This window comes from Poromitra crassiceps, assembly GCF_964638095.1.
Source record: "Poromitra crassiceps genome assembly, chromosome: 19".
Taxonomy (NCBI): Eukaryota; Metazoa; Chordata; class Actinopteri; order Beryciformes; family Melamphaidae; genus Poromitra; species Poromitra crassiceps.
Window position 1 is genome coordinate 12537344 of NC_139646.1, and position 23455 is coordinate 12560798.

At 42.1% G+C, this 23455-nt stretch overlaps 1 protein-coding gene across 3 annotated transcripts in view; it reads right to left on the minus strand.

Annotated features, from left to right (window-relative positions):
• slc44a2 (solute carrier family 44 member 2 (CTL2 blood group)) overlaps window positions 1-23455 on the minus strand; it is a 31313-nt gene that overhangs the window by 2591 nt on the left and 5267 nt on the right. The window contains exons 2-21 of one of the 3 annotated variants that reach the window (XM_083655390.1): window positions 17689-17737; window positions 14564-14637; window positions 14242-14326; window positions 13941-14025; window positions 13541-13660; window positions 13377-13437; window positions 8235-8358; window positions 7628-7711; window positions 7323-7435; window positions 6450-6581; window positions 5869-5968; window positions 5494-5586; window positions 5194-5278; window positions 4825-5087; window positions 4190-4284; window positions 3510-3613; window positions 3278-3351; window positions 2967-3037; window positions 2776-2864; window positions 1892-1976 (exon numbers count right to left, since the gene is read on the minus strand). In XM_083655390.1, coding sequence (XP_083511516.1) covers window positions 1892-1976; window positions 2776-2864; window positions 2967-3037; window positions 3278-3351; window positions 3510-3613; window positions 4190-4284; window positions 4825-5087; window positions 5194-5278; window positions 5494-5586; window positions 5869-5968; window positions 6450-6581; window positions 7323-7435; window positions 7628-7711; window positions 8235-8358; window positions 13377-13437; window positions 13541-13660; window positions 13941-14025; window positions 14242-14326; window positions 14564-14637; window positions 17689-17737 — 1986 coding nt within the window. Of the gene's footprint in view, window positions 1-1891; window positions 1977-2775; window positions 3038-3277; window positions 3352-3509; window positions 3614-4189; window positions 4285-4824; window positions 5088-5193; window positions 5279-5493; window positions 5587-5868; window positions 5969-6449; window positions 6582-7322; window positions 7436-7627; window positions 7712-8234; window positions 8359-13376; window positions 13438-13540; window positions 13661-13940; window positions 14026-14241; window positions 14327-14563; window positions 14638-17688; window positions 17738-20427; window positions 20595-23455 lie in introns of those variants that run through there. The other 2 variants (XM_083655389.1, XM_083655388.1) reach the window with 2 other exon arrangements.

Consider the following 23455-nt stretch of genomic DNA (forward strand, 5'->3'; position numbering starts at 1 on the left):
TGTTGTGACTGTAAACATGGTATTTAGTGGTTCTGTAGTGCATTCATTGACACGATTGAGACAGCAACATATTAATGACAGTAATCAGGCACCGGGTCAGCACTCACAATGTTCTACAGATCTTCACGATATCAAAACCAACACTGTCTAAAACCAACACGACAGAACGTTTACTCAAGCTACAGAGATGCACTGGGTTTTTCCACCTGCTTCGACCCCACACACGACTCGTGCCACTGATCTGCATTTTAGCTCATTGTACAGCCTACTACATTTAACAGGTCCTGACCACAAAGTTGTTAGTTACAGTTGTTCCGTTCAGCACGTACGCATTTTATGTTTCATGAGGTTTTACCAAGCCTCGCTTTTTTTTTTGGCCATTGCATTAATATTAAAGGAACACGCTAACAGTTTGGGAGATTCGCCTATTCGCCATCTTCCCGATAGTAAGACGAGAAGATAGATGCCCTTCTCTTCTCTGTGCGTGCAGTAGAAGAGTAGTGATGTGACCCTCTTGCTAATTAGCTTAGCACAATGACTGGTAGTCCGCGGGACTGGCTAGCCTACCTCTGTTAAGTCACCAAATATACATCCCAACAGTGCCAAAACACTCTTATGTACTGTTATGTGCATTTTGTGGCATTCACCATGTTATGAAATAATGTAAAAAAAAAATACAAGCCATTGTCATTTTCAAAGCAAATACATAGACAGAACTTCCGGTTTTGTAGTAGTTCTGGCTATGTACTGTATTTGCTTCAAAAATGACAATGTCTCGTAATTTTGCATTATTTTTCAAAACGTGGTGAATGCACGTGTAGGCTACATACTGTAAGAGTACATAAGAGCGTTTTGGCACTGGTGGCTTAACAGGGGTAGGATAGCCAGTCCCACAGACTACCAGTCATTGTGCTAAGCTACAACTAGTGCTTCTCTGCACGCTCAGAGAAGAGAAGGGGATCTATCTTCTCGTCTTACTATCGGGAATATGGCAAATAGGCGACTCTCCCAAAATGTTGCCGTGTTCTTTTAACATCTACTCCTGTGGTGCAGAGGCAGGATCCTCTTCTTTAGCTTCCTCCTTCTCATCTTTCTTTCCAGCCGTCTCCTCTTCCTCAGCCTCAGCAGATGGAGGCAGCACCTCCTCTGCTTTACCCTCCTCTTTCTCAGCCTCAGCAGATGGAGGCGCCACCTCCTCGGCTTTACCCTCCTCTTTCGACTCCTGCTTTTCCGCCGGTTTTGCCACGTCCACTTCTTCTGTCTTTTCGGCCTCCTCTGCTCGTTTCTCCTCGGTCTTCTCCTCCCGCGCCTCTTCAGCGTCCGTCACGGACCGCAGGGGCTGCTCCTCCTCGTTGCCCTGCATCAGCGCTTGCTGCTGTTTTAGCTGGATCTCTCCGTCTTGCTGAAGAGGCGTTTCCTCCTCCACTTGCACCTCGTCCTGCCTGGCAGAATCCGCCTGCTCCACCCCGTCCCGGTCGTCCGCCATCTTTGCTTTGGAGATGATCTCGTGCAGCTTGGGGGACATGAAGTATGGCCTGTCGGACGAGCCGTCGTTTCTTTCCAAGTCCTCGCCTTTTCGAGTGTGTGTGTGTGTGTGTGTGTGTGTGTGAGTGAGTGATTTATGTTTGATTGGGTTAATAGAAAATTAGGAGAAAATGAAAACATGGGCAAAACGTGGTGAAAAAGAAGGTGTGAAAAATAAAGGGGAAAGTGAGAAGAGAAGAACAGTCAGAAACATGGCAGGAACAAGAGGAATCCAGCTGCTCAGCCTGAGGCAGTGGTATGAGTGTTTAAAGAGAGGACAGCTGATATCAAGATGCACCTGAAGAAGAGAACTCAACACTGTGCCTATCCACCCACATGTTAATAACAACTACGCAGAGGTACTTACAGAAGCAGAGGAAGAGTGTGTCCACACACATGGCGTACACGCTGAAGAAGCCATGGGCGATGAGGTAGGAGCCCACTACCACCGTCTAGACAATGACAAATTTGTAATGTAAGAGGTATGATGCAAGACCCACCGAGATGTAAACAGGCTGGGCGATACTGTAGGTCAATATTATTGTTATCGTCTTTGACTGGAATCATAATGCGATGTGATTTTGGGATATCTCTCTCTATGGTAAAGTTTCAAAGCCAAAGATGACATTGTATAGACCAAATCACCGTGACGTCACCATGTAAACAAATTTACTTCCGGGTACCACTTGGGGAAGGCGGCAGGTTTAAATGTGCGTGTTGTCAAATAAATGCTGTCAAACCCTCTCGTTGTTTTCAGCCGACTACTTTCAATTTAAATGGTTAAACGGTTGGTAAACATGCTTGTCCGACGTATCTAGCCTTTCTTCTGTGTTTGTTTTATGTAGTGTTAGCTAGCTAATATCGTTTGTTTGTCTGTCAAACTCGCTGTTTTTTTGCAGTCGTTAACGTTACAGAGTAACCTCGCGTCACCAGGCTCTTCTCGGCGAGAAAGAGCCTGGTACAGACAGAGATACTGACGCCACGTCAATTTAATTTAGCTTCAAGTCTACTCTAGTCTGGTCCAACAGGTAAATTAGCTAGTCTGGTCTCCACTAACGTTAGTGAAAGTGTTGTTATGATATTAAACAACAACACAACACGGACGAACCATTTTTGTCTTCTTTGTCTGTTTTTGTCTTCAAAACGTCAGTTTGTGCCGTTCACCGCCATTATAATGTGTGGATCCAGGGGTACCCGGAAGTAAATGTAAACATCCCGCTGATTTGGTCTATAGACATCATTCTCTCTCACCAGTATGGGAACCCAATAGTAGTTGAGAGAGGGAGCCGCTTCCTCTACTGCTTTGATCCTTCCAGAGAAGAAGAAGAAAGAGCAGATCCCTGTATAGGAACAAGAATGTGAATGAAGGCTTAGAGGATTCATTTCATTTCTGAGGAGGTGTAGAAAATGTTCCTCCATTTTAAAAGTAAAAGCTGCCTTACCAACAATGCCCACAATGAGGAGCTTCCCAAGAAATAGGAGGAAGTCGGTTACTTTGTCTAAAACTGCCACTCTGTATGGAGAACAGACACATGTGCAGGACATGCAAGTAGAAATAAATAAACTGTTCTGAGAAATAAATAAATGCTGAATGGATATTAGGATGTAGGTAGTCTAGAAACTAATGCTTAGCTTATTGATTTTACAAAACAAGTGAATAATACATGTAAATACTAATATTAATACTGTAGTAGCGATAATAGAGGCTAGTGTAGCAGCTCTATTTAAAACGTTAAGTTACATGAATGCCCACCTGAGAATGTTCCTCATGAGAAGGAAGAAGGCATCTCGAGCTGAGGGACAGAAGCTTTTGCCATAAATGGCAATCTAGTGGAAGGGAGGGGGGAGGGAGAGAGAGAGAGAGAGAGAGAGGAGAGAGAGAGAGAGAGAGAGAGAGAGAGAGAGAGAGAGAAATCAACATCACTTTAAAAATGAACCAGAGCTGAAATCTGTTAGTCAGCTGTATTGCAGTTCCAGAACCTCACCATGATGTAAGCGTTCCTGTTGAGGAACTTGATGCATTTCTCCAGACACCAGAAGCAGCACTTCATGCATTTGAGCAGGAACTTGGCAAATTTGTTCTGGGCACCTGAAGGGTGAGAGCAAGAAGGATGAATGTATTGAGATTATGACCGGCTACCTTGACATGCATGCACAGTAAGCTGGCTTTTGGCCGTACACTGTTAAGGTCTTGAGGTTAGGCTGTTTACATGAACTTTTGATACCCTGTAATTGAGTCCAATTAAAATAATAGTCCTGTCCACCTATGATGTGTTGATCACAGTCAGAACAGTCCACATAAAAAAGAGTCAGTTAATTCAAATACAGGGGAACAATAGTCCACATTTTTGTTGTCTAAATTTGAGTTTTGCCACAGTAGCCCATTAAATATCGGAGTAGCCTGGCATTTTAAGCTGGTTTTTCACAAACAGAATTTCATTTTAGCCACGTTTTCTAACCAAGTTATGACGTTTACATGTATTGAACCAAAGCCAGATTACGTGAGTCACTAGATTGCATGGGTTATGAACATTATTACAGTATCTATGCATGAAAACAGCCACTGATAAATGTATGATAAATGTATGAAATGTATGCCTGATGTCTGTAGTCAATGAACCCCCAAGTGTATTTAAGTCAGTGTTCTAATGTTCTGCTGTCTGACCTTTCAACTTGTGATCCAGGTACTCCAGAACGACCCTGATGATCTGGACCAGAGACAGGATCAGAGAGCCGAAGGCCAGGGAACCGGTGTGGAATCTGGTCCGGAAGAAGAGGGAGATGGGAAGGGTGAGAGAGCGTAAAACAAATCTGTAATAATTGTATAAGACATGGTAACAACATTTCTTGCACAGTGTTGAGATCTTGCCATTAGGCTTTTTATTTTATTTTTATAAAGCACGAGTTGAGTTCACACACACAAACACACACTCATCAATCTGGGAACCCAGAGTCAGTCTGACGACTCTGGGACAGACGGACGATATTTCAGGGTTTCCAGTGTTGAGCGGATATGTCTGCCCCAAGACGTGCGCTTCCATTAATGTTTACAGTCCGACAACGTTTCACAATCACATGCAGCAATATATTATTATTATTAGCCAAAATGCCATCTGCACTTTCAATCGTAAACAATGACCGTGGCGCACGGAAGAGGAAGGCTTGGCACGGACAAACCTCGAAATATCATCGGTCTGTCCCAGAGTCTTATGAGTCGTCAGACTGATAGACTCTGGGTGCCCAGAACACAAAAGTACATGCACACACACAAATACATAGGAACATCATCCAGCTTCTAACCTGAGCGCCCGTCCCAGGGAGGCGAAGATGGGGTAGGCGGGGATGTCGTCTGGCTTCTTGAAGGCCCAGTAGTAAGAGGCGAAGGCCCCCGCCAGAGTGACCTGGCCCAGCGCCGTCACAAAGTTGGCGCACCAGAAGAAGAGGAAAACGTTGTAGAACTGGAGCCCTATGAGGTATCTGTGGTAGAGGGTCTCACCACCGTAGAAGGCAAACAGGCACTCGGCGTCAGGACACGCAGATGACATGTTGGAGGTGTTGAACGTCTGGAGAAAGAGAAGAAAATAGATTAGTATGGAGCTCAAACAGTAAGGCTATCATGAGGGGAAAGATGACAATTTTTCATAAAGGTTTTGACATTGACCGGCATACCTTGGGGTCGCAGGTCTCTCTTGCGTACTCACACTCAGTGGTGTTGAACACTTTGTAGACCTGCTCATTGGAGGTGGACAAGAAACTGGTCCGAGGTGTCAAGGAGATTGGGTTAACAAGGGGCAATATGTTTGGAATGGTGTTTTGTGTGTGTGTGTGCGCGCGCGCAGACGAACAGACAACAGGTCAAACAGCTCACATATTTCATACCACTATGATATAAGGAGGGATTAATTATGCAGTTAAACATTTATTATTAACCATCATATTCTGAATGGCTTGAAATAGACAGAAGGATACACAGCCGTGATGCCCCAATAAGCAATCACTATGGCCAGGAGGGCAAAAGTCAGCAGCGGGTAGAACAGCGATGACATCACGTGGCCGACAGCTCTACGGAAGAAGACAACGGTCAAAAAAACCTCTCAACAGATCATATCATATTTTCCACTGGGGGAGTTCCCAAACTAAAGTAACACATAAGCTCTGTCCACAGTTGTAATTAGATTACTGTACATTCTTTCTTTTTGGGTGTAAGAACTGAATGTGTCCCGTCACTGTTGCAGCAAACAAAAGTGATATATGAACTGAACTATAATATCTGAGCTTGCATGGACACTTTCCCACCACACACACGGAATGACCCTGTGCATTACAAGATGGAGATAGACTGACTTGCTGGCCTCTTTGATGAGAGCGATGGCGATGAGAACTCTCTTCCTGAGGAAGATGAGCAGCAGGATGATGATCCCCTCCACTATGGCCAGGATGATCACTGAGGGAGGAGGGAGGGAAAAATTAACAAGGTAGATTAAGAGCAACACTGATTTTAAACGACTGTTAGGTTTTGATTCATCGACCATTAATTCAAGAGGCTATTAAATACAGGGTGTTGAGGAAGTGTGTTGTCCTGTATCATGTGTACCGTACATACATAGTATGGACACATAATCATAATGTGATTATTTCCACAATTATGATATAGTATACAGACAGATTTTCCAGCAAACAAGAAACATTTTAATAATAAAAATGTATGTTATTGCTTTATATTATTTGCTGTGATGGAATAAAATGCATGTTTTTCTTATAATGTGCAATTTATGACTAGGAGTCACACACACACGCACACACACACACACACACACACACACACACACACACCAGTAATGAGTGTGTGCGTGAATGTTGACATAGTGTGTATGCTGCATGGAGAAAAGAGTTGCATTATAGAATGCAAGTGTGGCTGTGCGTACTGAAAGCCAGCCAGGTCTGTCTGATCTGCAGGTAGACAGAGAAGTCCGTCTGCAGCCCGAGGTCACGGATGGTGACGTCAGCTCCAGGACTGCCCTTCAGACTGGAAAACTCCAAGTAACAGTGGACAATCCCTAAAAACACACACGCAATAATAGTGTTAGAAGATAGCATTTTAAATTTGTATTTTAAATATCTATCTATCTATCTATCTATCTATTTATTTATTTATTTATTTATTTATTTATTTATTTATTTATTTATTTATTATATCTTGTGACATACTGTAAGCAGCTAGCCTGGTAAAAACCACCCTGATCACGTGACCTCACATTCTGTTTCGCTCCAAGGATCAGTCTGGACTTCCAGACGTCCAGTGGTCCACAGTGGTTTCAGTGGGCGGGAGTACTTGCCTTGACAGACAACTCCTTCAGCCAATCAGCGTTGCCAAATCCAATCCAAATCCACTCGGAAGAATGGCGAAAATGTCTTTTCTGCCGAGAAACTCCACTGTGGCATACTCTTGTTCTTGTTGTTATTGACTCTATTTCTGCAATAACTGCACTTAGAGCTGTGTTTACTCTACCAACGTTAACGTTACCACTCCTTGCTTCGGGAGATGCCATTACTGTTTTTCCAGCCCTGATTGGCCCGGTTACGTTGTTAACTAATGGTGCAGCGTTCCTGATTGGCCCAGTTACATTGTAATTTCTGGAAATGGCTGGGGGGCGGGTGGAAGTCCAGACCAGTCCAGCAAAACTGAACGTGAGTTCACGTGATCAGGATGGTTTTACCAGACTAATAAGCAGCATGATCTCAAATAGATCATAAAAAACCTAAATGTTCTTATCTCTGCCAAGACATGGATGACCTACCGTATCCAATGACCAGAATAACCAAGACGATCATGACCCAGACCATGATGCCAGCCAAGAACCGCAACAGGACGATGAAAATCAGGCTGACGACCATGGCGATCACCAGACCACTGGAGAGGGAGGACACATCAGATAAAGCTTTAACATCCATGGGATTTTAGCTTTGCATGATCCCGAGAGTTAAACTAGTAAAAATAAGTTAAATATGGAGAAAACGAGGTCTGTTTCACATGTAAAAATATCATGTTTGTCTGTGTCGTTCAATTGCAGTAACCGCTAGGCTAGAGAATGGAGAGACCTACAGCAATATCCAATGCCAGGACTGAGTGTAGTCCTCAAAGATCCTCATGGCCACCTGGCGAGCTTCAACTACCACATTCGACTTCCTGTAACAAAAGGAAATATATTTAACGCCTATCACCAGTTTCCAAAATACATTTTTCAGCTCACCTGCAAAACTAAGAAAAACATTACTGCTAAGAATAATTTTTACCAGCCAAAGTTAAGATACAGGTTTCATAAAAACACATAACCTGACCTGTTTTCAATGCTAGGTCCTGTATAGAATCAGGTGCTGTGTATAACATGGAATAAAGACACTTAAACAGTGGATACGGTTTGTAATCCATCATGAAATGAATCGCCGCATGAGAATAATGTTACGGTTCACATGATGTTAAGCCAGTTAACCATGATAACAGGAACAGGAGGAACGGTTCACAGAGGCTTAGATGCTACTTCTCTGTGTAAAGTCAGTGTCATCTGATTGGAGTACAGTCAGAGAGTGTATGGTGAAATGTTTCAGCTCCTGACAGACCATGTTCCCCACAGGCTGCATCTGTGGTCGGGCTAAACTAGGCTTGCCTGGTCTCGTTTTGGGTGTGGAAGCATACAGGAAGAAAGACTCACTTAGCCGCTTCCAGCAGGTCCTTGGCACTGACCGTGCCATTACCGTCATCCAAAATGGTCTCGTTGCCCACCACCACCACCCCGCCTATCATCGTTCCGAAGTCAGGCAGGCAGCGACGTGTGACTGGAGAGAGAGTAGATGGTCAGTTTGTTTGGTTCTATCTGGGGAACTTCACACATACAAAACAAACTTATGGACACAACAACTTTTAATAAAGGGTGTACATACCACTACGACTTCATCCATTTCTACTAGTACAATTAGTACTGCTACTACTACTGTACTACTACTGCAGTACATTCTAGCAAACACCTATAAACACCCTATGACTAGTGTCCTCTAGAGAGAGAGTGGCGTCAGCGGAGGACCAAAATGCGAGACTCATTAGCCAATGAACAGCCAGGAATGGGTCTCGCGCTACTTTTGCATGCTAAAATAAAGCTGATAATGTACAATTTGATTCAAGGGATGAAAAACCCTTTCAAAGTACAACACAAACTGTCTATTTTGCTGCAACTCGACAGTGCTGCTTTTTTACTCAAGAGTTCCAGGACCTTACTTCCTGGAAAAAAACTGGTCCATTGGAGTGAATGGAGATGTCAGGACTCTTCTATCTATGCGGCTCTGCCTATGACCACATAGGACACCCTAGACAAAGTCAGTAATCGTCTTCCATTTTGCTATGAATATTCATGAATATTATTGATGTTTTAGTGTGAATGCTTGAGCGACAATATATCGTTACAGTTTACAGTTATCTTTAGTTATCACTCTTGGTGTGAAGGGACCTTAAAGGGATACGCCAACTTTTTGGGAGTTTCACCCATTTGCCATATCACCCATACATAACTAAGATACACAATACCTTTACCGTCACTCTCCGTACAGTATACAGTGAGCTACAGTCGTTCAGTTAGTTAGTATTGGACGAAACGGTACGCCGTTCAAAGTCACCAAAAACACACATTTCTAACCGCCAAAAAGCTCTATGTACATGTTGTGACTCGGGTACTCACCACGAGATGAAATATTAATCCAAAATGCCAAGAAACATTCTTTTTTTTAAAGGTAAATATATAGCAGGAACTACTTTCTAAACATGACTGCCAGGTGTACAGCGGAGGCGCTGTGTATAGGCAAACAAGGAAGTAACTCTGTGTGGGGATTTACTACGAAAATGACGTTTCACGTAACTATGGATTATTAGTTCATCGTGTGGTGAGTACCTGAGTCACAACATGTACACAGAGCTTTTTGGCGCTGTTAGAAATGTACCGTCTACAAGACAATATTCTTTCTTCTCCCATGCACATCGTTCATTTACACGTATAGATTACTTTATTATTGATAAGTCACTTATTTCATCTATTCTATCCACTCACTACTCCCCAATAACTGTCTCTGACCATTCTACTGTGATCTTGGATCTCCACTTTAAATTGAAGCCTAAGGCATTCAGAACCTGGCGCTTAGACCCTCTCTTCCTTACCAATGCAAACAATTGCAAATATGTTTCTGAATCTATTGACTTTTTCTGTGAGACCAACCAAAATGAAGAGACTTCTGCATCTCTATTATGGGAAACCCTTAAGGCTTTCATTAGAGGGAAAATTATCTCACGTACACTACATATTAATAAACTTCGTAGAGCACGTCAAAAGGAGCTAGAAACGGCTATCGCTAACCTTGATATCTTGCTTTTAAACAATCAATCTTCTGGCGTATACAAGGATAGGCTGATACTGAAAACTGAGCTCGACCTCTTGTTAACTAGGGAGGCAGAACGCCTCCTCTTCCAGTCACGGGGTTCTACATACGAATACGGGGACAAGGCGGGCCGTCTCTTGGCTTATCAACTAAAAGCCAAACAAGCTTCAAATCAAATTACTCAAATACTTGATGAATCAGGCTCTGTTGTCTCTGACCCCATTATGATTAATAACACCTTTAAAACCTACTACTCTCAATTATACATGTCTGAACCTCCAAACGATGACACTCTTTTGACTTCTTTTTTTAATAAGTTATCCTTCCCTAAGATCTCGAGTAGCGATCAACAGATTCTCGATGCTCCGGTCAAACTGTGCGAAATTAAAGAAGCGATACAATCTATGCAGAGCGGTAAATCTCCAGGTCCAGACGGTTTCCCGGTTGAATTTTTCAAAAAATTCTCAACTCAATTAGCTCCATTACTTTTAGATATGTTTAATGATTCGTTTCGGCAGGGTTCTCTACCACCTACCCTCTCTCAAGCCTCTATCTCTTTGATCTTTAAGAAAGGTAAAGACCCACTGAGCTGCGCGTCATATCGTCCCATTTCACTGCTACCGGTAGATGTCAAGATACTTGCAAAAATCATCGCTTTGCGATTGGAGTCAGTTATGTCATCAATTATATCAGAAGACCAGACTGGATTTATAAAAGGGAGGCATTCTTTTACAAACATTCGGAGGCTTCTCAGTATCATCCACACTTCGTCATCTCTTACTGAGCCAGAAATGGTTGTGTCTCTGGATGCTGAAAAAGCCTTCGACAGGGTGGAGTGGGCCTATTTATTTTCCTCTTTACGGCATTTTGGTTTTGGAACTAACTTAATTTCTTTGATAAAACTACTTTACTCCTCCCCTCAGGCGGCAGTCTGCACCAATACTGAACGCTCAGATTTTTTCTCGCTTGCCCGGGGGACACGCCAGGGGTGTCCGCTTTCACCGCTATTGTTCGCCATCGCCATTGAACCCCTATCGATTGCTTTGAAGACTGAAGAGGGTCTGAAAGGGATCCAGAGGTGGGGCACGGAGCACAGGGTCTCGTTGTATGCTGACGACCTCCTTTTATATGTATGTGATCCCTTAGCCAGTATCCCACGCATCATGTCAGTCTTGAAATCCTTCGGTGCGATTTCGGGATACAAACTAAACATTCAAAAAAGTGAGTGCCTCCCTATTAATAAACCGGCCGACATAATTCCATCCACGTCAATACCTTTTAGATTATGCAACTCTGGTTTTAAATATCTCGGCATTCAAATCACTCGATCCATCCGTACATTACAGGATAAGAACCTGACTAACCTTACAGCCTCAGTTAAAGCAGACCTCCAAAGGTGGGATCGCCTGCCTCTTTCTCTGGCGGGTCGAGTCCAAACAGTTAAAATGAACATACTTCCTAGATATTTATATATTTTTCAATGTTTGCCCATTTTTCTTTCTAAATCGTTTTTCATTACCATCGATGGTATTCTCTCTTCTTTCATTTGGGCGGGCAAGCACGCAAGAGCTGGCAAGTTGTTACTACAGGGGAACAGGTCCCATGGCGGACTGGGCTTACCAAACTTCATGGGCTACTACTGGGCGGCCAGCGTGCATAAGATCATGCTCTGGTTCACCTCCCCCCAAAGTAGTTGGTGTCAGATTGAGGCCATGTCATGCCGTTCTACATCACTTCAGGCTCTCGCGTGTAGCACCCTACCCGTATCTTTCTCACAGTTCACTTCTAATCCCATCGTGATAAGCTCTCTTAAGATCTGGGCACAGGTCAGGCGTCATTTTGGTTGGTCTTCTTTACCTCAGGCGACTCCGGTTTGCAACAACCACCTATTTCTGCCTGCTAAGTCAGACCCTTACTATTCACTTTTAGAGGGAAGAGGTCTCCGCCGCCTGGGAGACTTGTATATAGACGGTGTGTTTGCCAGCTTCGATCAACTTCATACTGTTTTTAACCTACCCTGTTCAGATTTTCTTCTGTACTTTCAGCTACGAAACTTCGGTAGAACCCACTCCCCTCTATTTCCTCAAATCCCGCCTCCCAGTGGAATAGATCTACTGCTTAAGGCAGACATTCTATCCAGGGGCCATGTCTCCTATTTCTATGATCTCCTCTCTCCAGTGAATGTGGTGGCCATCAATAAAAGCAGAGAGAGCTGGGAAAGTGAACTGCAGACGTCCTTCTCAGACAACTTCTGGGAGGAAGCCTTGCGAGGCGTCAACTCTTCTTCTAGTTCTGCCAGACTTAGCCTGATACAGTTTAAAGTAGTACACAGACTTCACTATAGTAAGGCCAAACTGGCTAAATTCTACCCAGATAAAGTGGTTGATGAATGTGAGAGATGCTCACAAGCACCTTGTAACTTGACTCATATGTTTTGGACTTGTCCCAAACTATCTGGTTTCTGGTACTCCTTTTTTAATATGTGTTCGGACATTCTGAAGGTGAGAATCTGTCCATCCCCTCATATTGCAATCTTTGGTAGACCACCGGATGAGCTAGATATGTCGGTCACCCAATCCAATGTTATCGCTTTTGCCTCGTTAATTGCTCGTAGGAGGATTCTTTTTCTTTGGAAAACCTCTCAGCCACCTTCATTTAAAGCTTGGCTTGAAGACATTTTATTTTTGCTTAAATTGGAAAAAATTAAATTCACTCTGCGGGGCTCCTCTGACAAATTTTATTCACATTGGAGACCGCTGATCGAATACGTAGATGGTCTTCCCCCAGACGACGTGGCTCCATAGAACAAGGGCCTGGGCCCTCCCAGGGATGGACGAATACCTTGCTGCCTGCCCACCACACTCACAGCCGCGCAGTGTTTTTCTGGCCTCATGAGACCGAAATACGCCAACTTGACCCAGATGCTTGCAAGTATAAACTTTGACAACTTGAGTTATTACTGTTTTCACTGTTATACTACCTCTTACTGTATGTACGTGTGTATATGCATATACATATGAATATGTCTATGTATGTATATTATTATTCTTATTTTATTTTATTATCTAATTTTATTTATTTTTTCTGTTGGAATGGGATTGGGTTGTGGGGAGGCAAAGGAGGGTAGATGTGTTGGTTGCGATGTTTCAATGTGAAAAAAAAAGAAAGAAAATTACACTGGTTACTGTACTGTAATGCCAATGCTCCCTGCTCAAAAATAAATACTATAAAAAAAAAAAGAAATGTACCATTTAGCCCAATACTAACTAACTGGATGACTGACGCTCACTGTATACTGTACGGAGAGTGACGGTAAAGGTATTGTGTATCTTGGTTATGTATGGGTGATATGGCAAATGGGTGTAACTCCCCAAAACGTGGCGTATCCCTTTAAGGATGAAGAGTAAGTGAATAAGCAGGAGACATTCACTTACAGGCTTTGCTGGGCATGATCATGGAGGGACACAGGCCTTGTTTCAGGATCTCAGTAGTGGCCTGAAACACACAAGTCCTTCACTGTGCTTTCTTAGAACTACATTTCACAGAATCAGTTGAAACATGCATAGAATGGGAATCATCTACTTATCCGGTTATTTACCATGGAGAAGTCCACTCCGTCTTTGCAGTATTGCTTGTAGTAGTCTTGGTCTTCTTTGCTGAAGCCTAACTTGGCTTTCACTAATGTAAGGTGCTTGAAAGGACAGCTTTCCACACATACCTGCATGCAAATAACAACATAAAAGTAATGACAATCAGCATCACATATGATTAAAAAAGAAAGAAATAACATGAAATAAAATAAAATCATCATCATCATCAATAAATCAATCAATCAATCAATCAATCAATAAATAAATAAATAAATAAATAAATAAATAAATAAATAAATAAATAAATAAATAAATAAAACAACAACAACATTGTTAGACAGGGCAAATTTAAAACATGAAAAGGAAAAAGTATGCAGTTTAATTGATATAGTAGATCTTATTGCTGACCTGTGTGGTCGGGCACTGAAACTCCAGCAGCACCAGAGGACTGGCACACTGCAGGATGTTGAAGTAGAACAGCAGAGGCTTCTTCCTGTTGTGTAAGAACAGTGACAGAACAGATATGTATCTCTCTTTTTCTCTTTCTAAGGCCTAAAAGCGGAGTATCACTCAGAATAACAATAATATAATTCTATGAGATATAAACAAGCCGTTTTTCTAAAATAATCTCAACGTGAAGACTTCCAAGGACACATAAATACTGTCGGTGATTGTTAATATCAGTGGGTCCAAGCATGAGAGGACTCACTCCAGAGGTGTTCCCGCCTGTCCGCAGAACTGCCCCCTGCTGTCGGTGGGATAGATGACTTTTCTCGGGTCTCCCTGGGACCAGGCTGCATGGAAGAGAAGAGAAATCATTCATACTGAGGCAGAAGAAAAGTGGATTTAGCATTGAATAACAATCGTAGAACACTGGGGCCCCTAAAGACAGAATCCAAAATATAGTTTTGAGTTTCAGAGTGAGCACTGATTACAGTAAGTAGCCTACACATGATGGATGACAGGTAAACATAATACTGTATGCTGTATTTGAAATACAGTAGTAGCAGCAGTGTACTGTATAATCTTACCTAGGATACCCACACCAAAGTAGCCCAATAGGGCAACGAAGAAGAGAATACAGCAGAGGACATCTGTGCACCCTCTGATGTGAGGAGAGGAGAGGAGAGGAGAGGAGAGGAGAGGAAAGGAGAGGAAAGGGGAGGAGAGCAGAGGAGAGGAGAAAAGGTCAACAGATAAAAGAGGAGAGTAGAGTGAGACAGACTGTTATTGGTGACTAGTGATTCCCAGACTGTGGGCTGCGGCCCACTAGTGGGCCGTGGAGGTACTGCAGCTGGGCTGCGAGTGGTCTACAGTGGAGATCCTGTTATCAGAAGAAACTAGAAGACCTCAGGCATCCATTGAAGAATAATATGCTAGCTTGTCGGGAAAGGGGCTAAATAACGCTCCAAACATAGATTACATTTGGGCGAGGGAAAACTATTTCAAAGGGGCCCATTGACCTCTCAGCTCAATTTATCTGAATGGAAATTGGTGCAATGGGTACCAGAAGTCTCCCCTTTACAGATAAAGTAGCATTTTTCACAGCCTAGCAGTAATAGTTTGTTGTGGATTGATTTCTTCTGTTGTTGCTCATCACATTTTGTCTCAACAAATGTGTTATGCATGCAAATACTTCTGATGAGTAGGGGGAGAAAATGTTGGCAATCTGCTTTTGGGTATTTTGCCGAAATGTTTTTATATGTGGATGGATTAATTAATTAATTTCCCTTTTGCCCAAGTTCACATGCTCTGTTAAAGCAGCTACGAGCAAGATTTTCGATTGTTATTAAACAGTATAATTACAAACACAAATAGTGAAGTAGCCGTACTGTACCGTACTGTAGCTGCTACCATTACGTATGTCTAATGTTTAATTGTATGTTTAATAAGGAATATGCTATTTGCACCTGTATGTCAAATACGCCAAATTTAAAACGCAGAGTTTAATTGTATGTTTAATAAGGAATATGCTATTGGCACCTGTATGTCAAATACGCCGAATTTAAAATGTTTAAGCACGTTTAAAGTATGCACACGACATGTGTGTGAATATGCCACTGTCTCTGACTTGTCTTATTACTATACTGCCTTATTGCTTGTTGTGTCTCTTGTTGTTTTTGCACTCAAATGCCCTGTTATATTTGTACGATGTTGTAAACGGAGTTCACAGCACAAGAATTTCACACGTGATACTTGTACCATGGAGTGACAATAAAAATCTTGAATCTTGAATCTTGAATCTCCTGAGCTACAGCTGCTACAGTTACAAGTGGTGTGGGATAGAGGCTACTAATCTTCTCCACCTTTTATAATTTCATCATTTCATTCATTGTAACATCTCCACCTTTTATAATTTCATAATTTCATTCATTGTAACAGTTCAAAAGTTAACGTGCATAACCTTTATGAAAAACAATGACATTAGAGCCTAGGCTTTCCCCATTTTACTGGGGAGCGAGATAGCATTAACTTATCAGTGAAATGTAACTACAAAAAAATCAATTATTAATTAAAATGTCACTATAAAGTAATTTTAGGTTTCATTCTCAGTCCATCTTTCCAGTAAGTCATGTGATTTTCAGTAAACAACGCACTTAGTTTGACGTGGCACTAGTCATTAACCTAGGCTTGTCTTCATTAATGTGTGACTTATTTTCTTTTATAAGTAGCCATAAACAAATGATTTGCCCTGCAACAAAGCTTTTAGTTTCTGTTTGTAAGTTGTTTTAACCTGAATAACACCCACTAGGCCAGACAAGTCCGAAGTCCGGCCTGCGGGCAAATTGCGGCCCACAAACCAGAGTCCCAGCAAACTAGATTTGAAGGCCATGTACCGGCCTGATAATCAGTCTTAAATTTAGACTGTTTAATAACAATCGAAAATCTTGCTCGTAGCTGCTTTAATGAAATAAAAAATATATAATATAAAAAAACATATAGGGAAATACATCATCTTAGCATTGTGTGTTGATCAGAGTTGTGATTAAAGCAGCTACGAGCAACTTTTTTGATTGTTATTAAACAGTATAAATTTAATATCAATGCATCACATCTTACCTCTAATAGTCGGTCTCTCTAGAGCAGTGGTTCTCAAATGGGGGTCCGCGGACCCCCAGGGGTCCGTGGCACTTTGCCAGGGGGTCCGCGAAAAGTTTGCAAGTAAAAAAAAAAAAAAAAAAAAAAAAAATTATTAAAAAATAAAATGCTACATGTTACTTATTCCTTCTCAAACTACTTCCTACATGGTGCTAGTCTATCAAAATATCTTGGCTGTCATTGATTGTGTTGCATAGTGGTTTTCTGTACTGTTGACAAATTGTGATATTGTAAGTCGCTTTGGACAAAACAAAAGTGTCTGCTAAATGACGTAATGTAAATGTAATGTAATAAAAAAAAAAATATATATATATTTTATTTTCTATATATATATATTTTTGGCCAAAAGATATGGCATATTCATCTGATGCATCCGTCAGATTCCAGCCCTCACACTGCTCCCTAGATTCACCCCTCCACTAGTGCTGGATGCCTCGCCCCTCCACCACTACATGTAGTCAATAGTCGCGCGTCCCATTCAAGACTTTTTTCGTCCCTGGCACCGACATGGTGGAACGAACTCCCTCCCTCGGTCAAAAATATATATATTTTTTTTTGCAAAATCTTCATAGTTCAACGAAAATAGTTTATGCTTTAAATCTAAAATGGTTCATGGATTACATTCTAATAACAAACCTATCAAATTAAAAGTCAAGCACGTTACCGTGGAAACAATTAAGCTTAGCCCAAAATCACAAATCAGAATGAGGGGGTCCCCGGTATATTTTCTATCTTGTAAGGGGTCCTTGGCTGAAAAACATTTGAGAACCTCTGCTCTAGAGAGCCCCCTGTTGACGCGAGTTTAGACAGACATAGACTTAATAATCACCTAAGGGAGCAATCTCAGATACACACGGCTTTGGTCTCAGCTACTATTATAGGTAAGATGTGATGCATCAATATTGTAATTATACTGTTTAATAACAATCGAAAAAGTTGCTCGTAGCTTAAAGGGTTGTGATTTCAAAGTGGACCGCAGCATTCTTAAGTTTGGGAACCCCTGCCTTACACTAAAGTGCAGAATGATCAGCAGAGATTGAAACACAGACACTCTTACCTGTTGTGAATCGGTCCTTTGAAGTTAGGGTCAAACTTCCTGGACTCCCCTGCGGACACAAGACATGTTTTGTTATTGTCTTCTCCTACCATTTGAATCTGTGACTGACTTCCAACTTCTATCTCATGTCTCATGCCTCTAAACTAGAATGCATGACATCAGACTACTTCACCAAAATCTAGTGGGCTCACTTTAGTGACGATCATAGATTTATTTATTAAATAAATAGGCTAAACCCCATTTCTCCTGATAATTTACAGTATATTTCATATGAATATGATATTTTAACTTTAGAAAAGTAAAGGTTCTTACTATGAGTGTAACAATACGCGCATTCCTATCGAACCGTTCAATATGCATTGCAAACCGAAAAACCGAAACGCATTGTTCACTGCTGAACACTACAGGGATATCATGGTAAACTAAAACTGAAACGAAAAAGACAAAACATTGTCGTAAAATGAAATCAAAATTTAAACTAGATAACATAAATAAGTAAAATAACAAAACGTTTTAAAATCAAGGACATTTCTCTGGCATTTCTACTTTTTTGCTATAATGAAAACGTACTGAACCGTGACACCACTGCGAACCGAACCGAACTGTGAATTTTGTGGACAGTTCTTACTACTGTGTGGGTCGGAGATGCATGAATATGAGTACAATCTATTCATGACTTGCACAGAACGTTTGTTTTTGTTGTGGTGGCCATCTTGATGCCTGAACGCAGCACACAGTAGCTGTTTTTCCAATGTAAGTCTATGACTGTTCAAAACCATGCCCTCTTTGAACTACTCTAATAGGCTACTTTAAACCAGACACTCCATTCAAACTTTAAACGGGTCACCACTTTTAGTACTTTATTAGTCTTATTCAGCTTTTTGCTACTTTCTGTACTTTTTGAGAAATTTAAGATTTAGTTTTATACTATTTTGCGCAGCAAATAGAGGGCATCAAATTGGGCATCAAGATGGCAGCCACAACAAAACCGTTTTCATGAACAGTCAGTGCATGTGTTGACCAAGCAAGGGCATTTTCCACAACAAAAGGATTCTTCTGCCAGACTGACATGCCTAGCAACCCACAGAATGGCTCCCTGGTGACGGAGCGCTCCCTGTGTGTGGAGTGTGGACACCTCTAGCCACCATGGAAACACCTCAGACACAGGAGAGGAGCAACAGCAGCCACGCCTGCTCAGCTGGCAGGGTGACATCATCATGTGCTAACACACTGTGAGCCAACACTTGTGGATGACGGCACGGTGGCTCAGTGGTTAGCACTGTTGCCTCACAGCAAGAAGGTCCCGGGTTCGAACCCCGGTCCGTCCCAGGTCCTTTCTGTGTGGAGTTTGCATGTTCTCCCCGTGATCGTGTGGGCTTTCTCCGGGTGCTCCGGTTTCCTCCCACCATCAAAGACATGTATGTTAGGGTTAATACTCCTGTCAGTGCCCCTGACCAAGGCAATGGCAAAATAACTGGAGTTGGTCCCCCGGGCGCTGCACTGCAGCTGCCCACTGCTCCTGGTTCTAGGAAGGTTCCTAGTAGAGGATGGGTCAAATGCTGAGGATGAATTTCCCCATGGGGACAACCCACAGAATGGCTCCCTGTGCGTGGACACCTCTAGCCACCATGGAAACACCTCAGACACAGGAGAGGAGCAACAGCAGCCACGCCTGCTCAGCTGGCAGGGTGACATCATTGTGTGCTAACACACTGTGAGTCAACACTTTAGGTAGGAGAACAATGTTAGGCCCATATGATTTCCACAACGCAGAAAAAAACAGACCGAATTAGGGAATTTGGAAATAAAAATGGAATTATGAAAAATTGAATATTGCAAATGTTTTCATAATTTGGCAATGATTTCATAAAATAGGCCTATATAAATAATCCCCTCTTGGTTTGGGGTGTTTTCAGTGAGGACGGTCTCTTGTGCACGGGAACCTTAGGTCACCTCACAACTTGGTGTTATCATCACTTTGAGAAACATGTCAAAGAGCCTGGCTGAGAGGGAAACGTCATCAAAAAACTAAAACTAAAAATCTACCCTAACCCCTAAATTCGAAATGGGAAAAGTGTATTGGGGGGAATCAAATGGAATTTGGAAATAAATAAATAAAATGGATTTCATATGGTCTTACAATGTGCATGAAGGTATACATCAGACTTGCAACATACATAATAAAACAGTGCAATACTTGAAATATCCTGTCATGTGAGTGAAACCAACATCCTCTCACGTTAGCCACACTCTCACCTCATGCGGCTGCTGGCTGCTCAACTCAACTATCCTCCAAATACACTTACGGGCAGCACAGTGGCATCTTGAGCCAAGCCCAGCCTAGTCTGCTCACACACACACGCACACGCGCACACACACGCACGCGCACGCACACACACGCACACGCACACACACACACACGCGCGCACGCACACACACACACACACACACACACACACACACACACACACACACAGTTGAATCTTCTTACCCATTGTAGAGACACAACTGTACAACTTAAAAGGCTTCACTCACTGGAGTATTTTAAACTGCTAGCTAGTCTGCTCGAGGTGATGTGTAACAGTTATTTGAAACCAGTCTAGTAACCATTACGGTTAGTGAAGGCAGCACTCTATAGCAAGCACTGATCATGTCAACAATCAAGTATTCACTGACACATTCGCCTCATACATCAAAAGCAGTGGGCAGAATCTGTCCACTGAAAGGTTATTACAGTACCGGTTTTTCTGTGTTTCGTCATTCCACCGTTATTTCTTTCTCTCTGGCTTTCATGGACAGCGGTGTAGACTTCTCTCAGTGCGCTGCGTTCGTCAGTGTCTTTACGTCTCTTAGCTTCCTTTTTCCGTTCTCAGAAAAACTCAAGCTTGTATGAGCTCTGCCTCCTCCTCTCCCTGCTCTCTCGGTTTGACTTGCTCTATTTTGTCGGCGAGGGAGTATTGATGGGGGAAGTGAGAGAAGAGCGGCACCACGGCAACAAAAGATGTGTGGTCTATTTGACATACGTACAGGAAGTGTAACAGTTCTGGGTGCGAGACGAGTTGGGAAACAGACTTCAGTGGAAACGAGCAGCATGGTAAAAACTATCTTCACCGTTTCCTTCCGTGGCAGCTGTTAGAAACTTCCGTTGCAGATCAACTCGGTTATTAAGCACATATGCAGGCAAAGTGGTTATATACTCAAACACATTTAGCTGTATGCCAGTGTGTTACTGATGACATCATCCGCCATCTGGCTGCCGGGCAAAAATATTGTCAGATCCTGGCTCAGACCCAAATTGCATCAGATGCCATCAGTTTCCGGGTACTCTGGGCCACACGTTTTGGACTTGCCCAAAATTGTACAGATTCTGGTCAGACATTTTTAATACATTCTCATATATATGTCAAAAACAGATTGACCCAGATCCAATTACTGCAATATTTGGGGTTGCCCCTAGCAACAGTGGGATATCCAGACATCAATCAGATCTAATGGCCTTTTCAACATTACTAGCTCGCCGGCTTATTCTTTTTAGCTGGAAATCGCCCACACCTCCATCACACTCACGCTGGATTCGTGAGGTAATGTCATTTCTTAAGCTAGAAAAAGTCAGATGCACAGTCCAGGGTTCTCTGGAAAAGTTTGAAATGACTTGGCACCCCTTCTTAGATTATTATGATAAGGAATTTGACGCAAGAACTTTAGATTAGTAGCCCCCAACAGCTCTACCCTACCCTCTTCCCACCCCCCTCTTGTTCTTTCCTTGTCTCTATTATTATTATTATTATTATTATTATTATTATTATTATTATTATTATTATTATTATTATTATTATTATTATTATTATTATTTTTACACTTGGTTGTCATTGCATCACAAATATTCAGGAGATTGTATACACGTATGACATCATGCAACCTTGCACCTATTTTGTATTGTCTGTCTTCTATGGGGTTTGCTTTTTCTTGTTTGTATTGTTTAAAAACGAATAAAAACTATTTGAAAAAAATATATATATATATATTGTCAGGCTGTCGACCACTGACGATGACATTATTTGTAAAGACTAGGGTTGTGCGAGGTCACCCAAATAGCCATCGCGATGGTTCCACAGTGAAACATCGCGATGGACGATGGCATCGCCGTTAGGGATGGGCATCGAATTTCGAATTTTCGAATAATCGTTGTTATTATCAAGGTCGACTTTTATTATTGAAAGTCGAAAATCGTTTTTTTTTTTTTTTTTCCCCCCAGTGAAATGTTGCATTGTCTCCCCTGATTCTAAGTATAGTCGAATCGCTTGGATTGAGCAAGTAAAACAATTTTTATACGCATTTTAAGCAAGGTTTATGGAAAAATGAATGGTGGATGAAATCCCATGAAGAGGGAGAGGGGGTGACTTTGGCACCCCTTTGGCACTCAGACCTGAGCCTACTAAATATTTAATGAACCACTCATGATTGTCAAAACTGTTTTTTATTTTCGAAAATGTCAATGTCATGTAACATGTTCTTTACTTCAGTGGTGCAATGCTTGTTTGAGCTAAAAATCCACAGCAGAAGCTTTTTCTATTAATTAATAAAGCCTTAGACTTAGAATCAGGGGAGACAATGCAACATTTCACTCACCAATTTTTTTTTTTTTTTTTTTTTTTACATTTATTTATTTATTTTCGAATTTCGATTAAAAGTCGACTGTGGCCAGCGAATTTCGAATAGTGTTTTTGCTAGAAATGCCCATCCCTAATCGCCGTTGACGGGGGGGGGGGGGGGGGGGGGGGGGGGGGATTAATGTATATGTGATGTAATATGTAATGATTGAAGTCATTGCGGTGCTGTTTGGCTGCGCCGCTACAATGCAAGTTCAGGTTTACAACAGGACAGCTGAGCTCTACATGTCTTATTTTATTTAACTTTATTGTAGATAGGTAATTTAAATGCTGTGCTTTCCTTACATGTTTCTGACATGGTTTCTATGTTTATTTTTGACTAGACTCTTTCTCTTGTGTGTTTTTACTGAGCTGTACTGACACTGGCTTCTGCTGTAACACAAGAATTTCCCCCAGGGGATTAATAAAGTACTCTATCTATCATGTCATGAGAGACCAGCGGGCTTGGATAGGCTACTACTCCAGCACAGAGCCAGGCGACTCATACAGTAGGCTATCACTACTACCAGCAATATTGAAAGGCGCAAAACAAATAACGTTACATTACAGATCCTGACCAATGTGTGTGTTGAATTTAACTAGCTGCCAGAAAATGGGCAGAATTACTGGCGGGCCAACGTTAGACTCGTGTGGGCTCTGTTTTGAACCTAACATTAGGTGACGTTAAGGAGAGATAGAAACAGCAGCAGTAGCCTACACAGTATGTAATGGAGCGACTTCATGGAAACAGGCCGGTTGAATTCACAGTTGAAGACTTGTAACATTACTCACATTGGGTTGAAAACAGGAAAGAACGTGAAGTTTCTTCTTTGTCTTAACACTTTAACAACAACACAACCAACTTCTGCTTATCCTCCTCTCTGCTCTACCGCTTCTCTGAAGTGGGGATAGGGTACGCTTGCTTAATGCCACCCGTGCGTCGCGGCTGAGTGGAGTTGGCCTTTTTTATGATTAAATCTGCAACATTTTTATTTGAACAGAGGGTTAGGACAGATAATTAATCACGATGGTCCGATGTAGGAGGCTCAGAGGTCGATGGGGGTCGGCCCATCGACGATGGTCGATGCCATCGTCCATCGTGCCGACATAGCCAGATG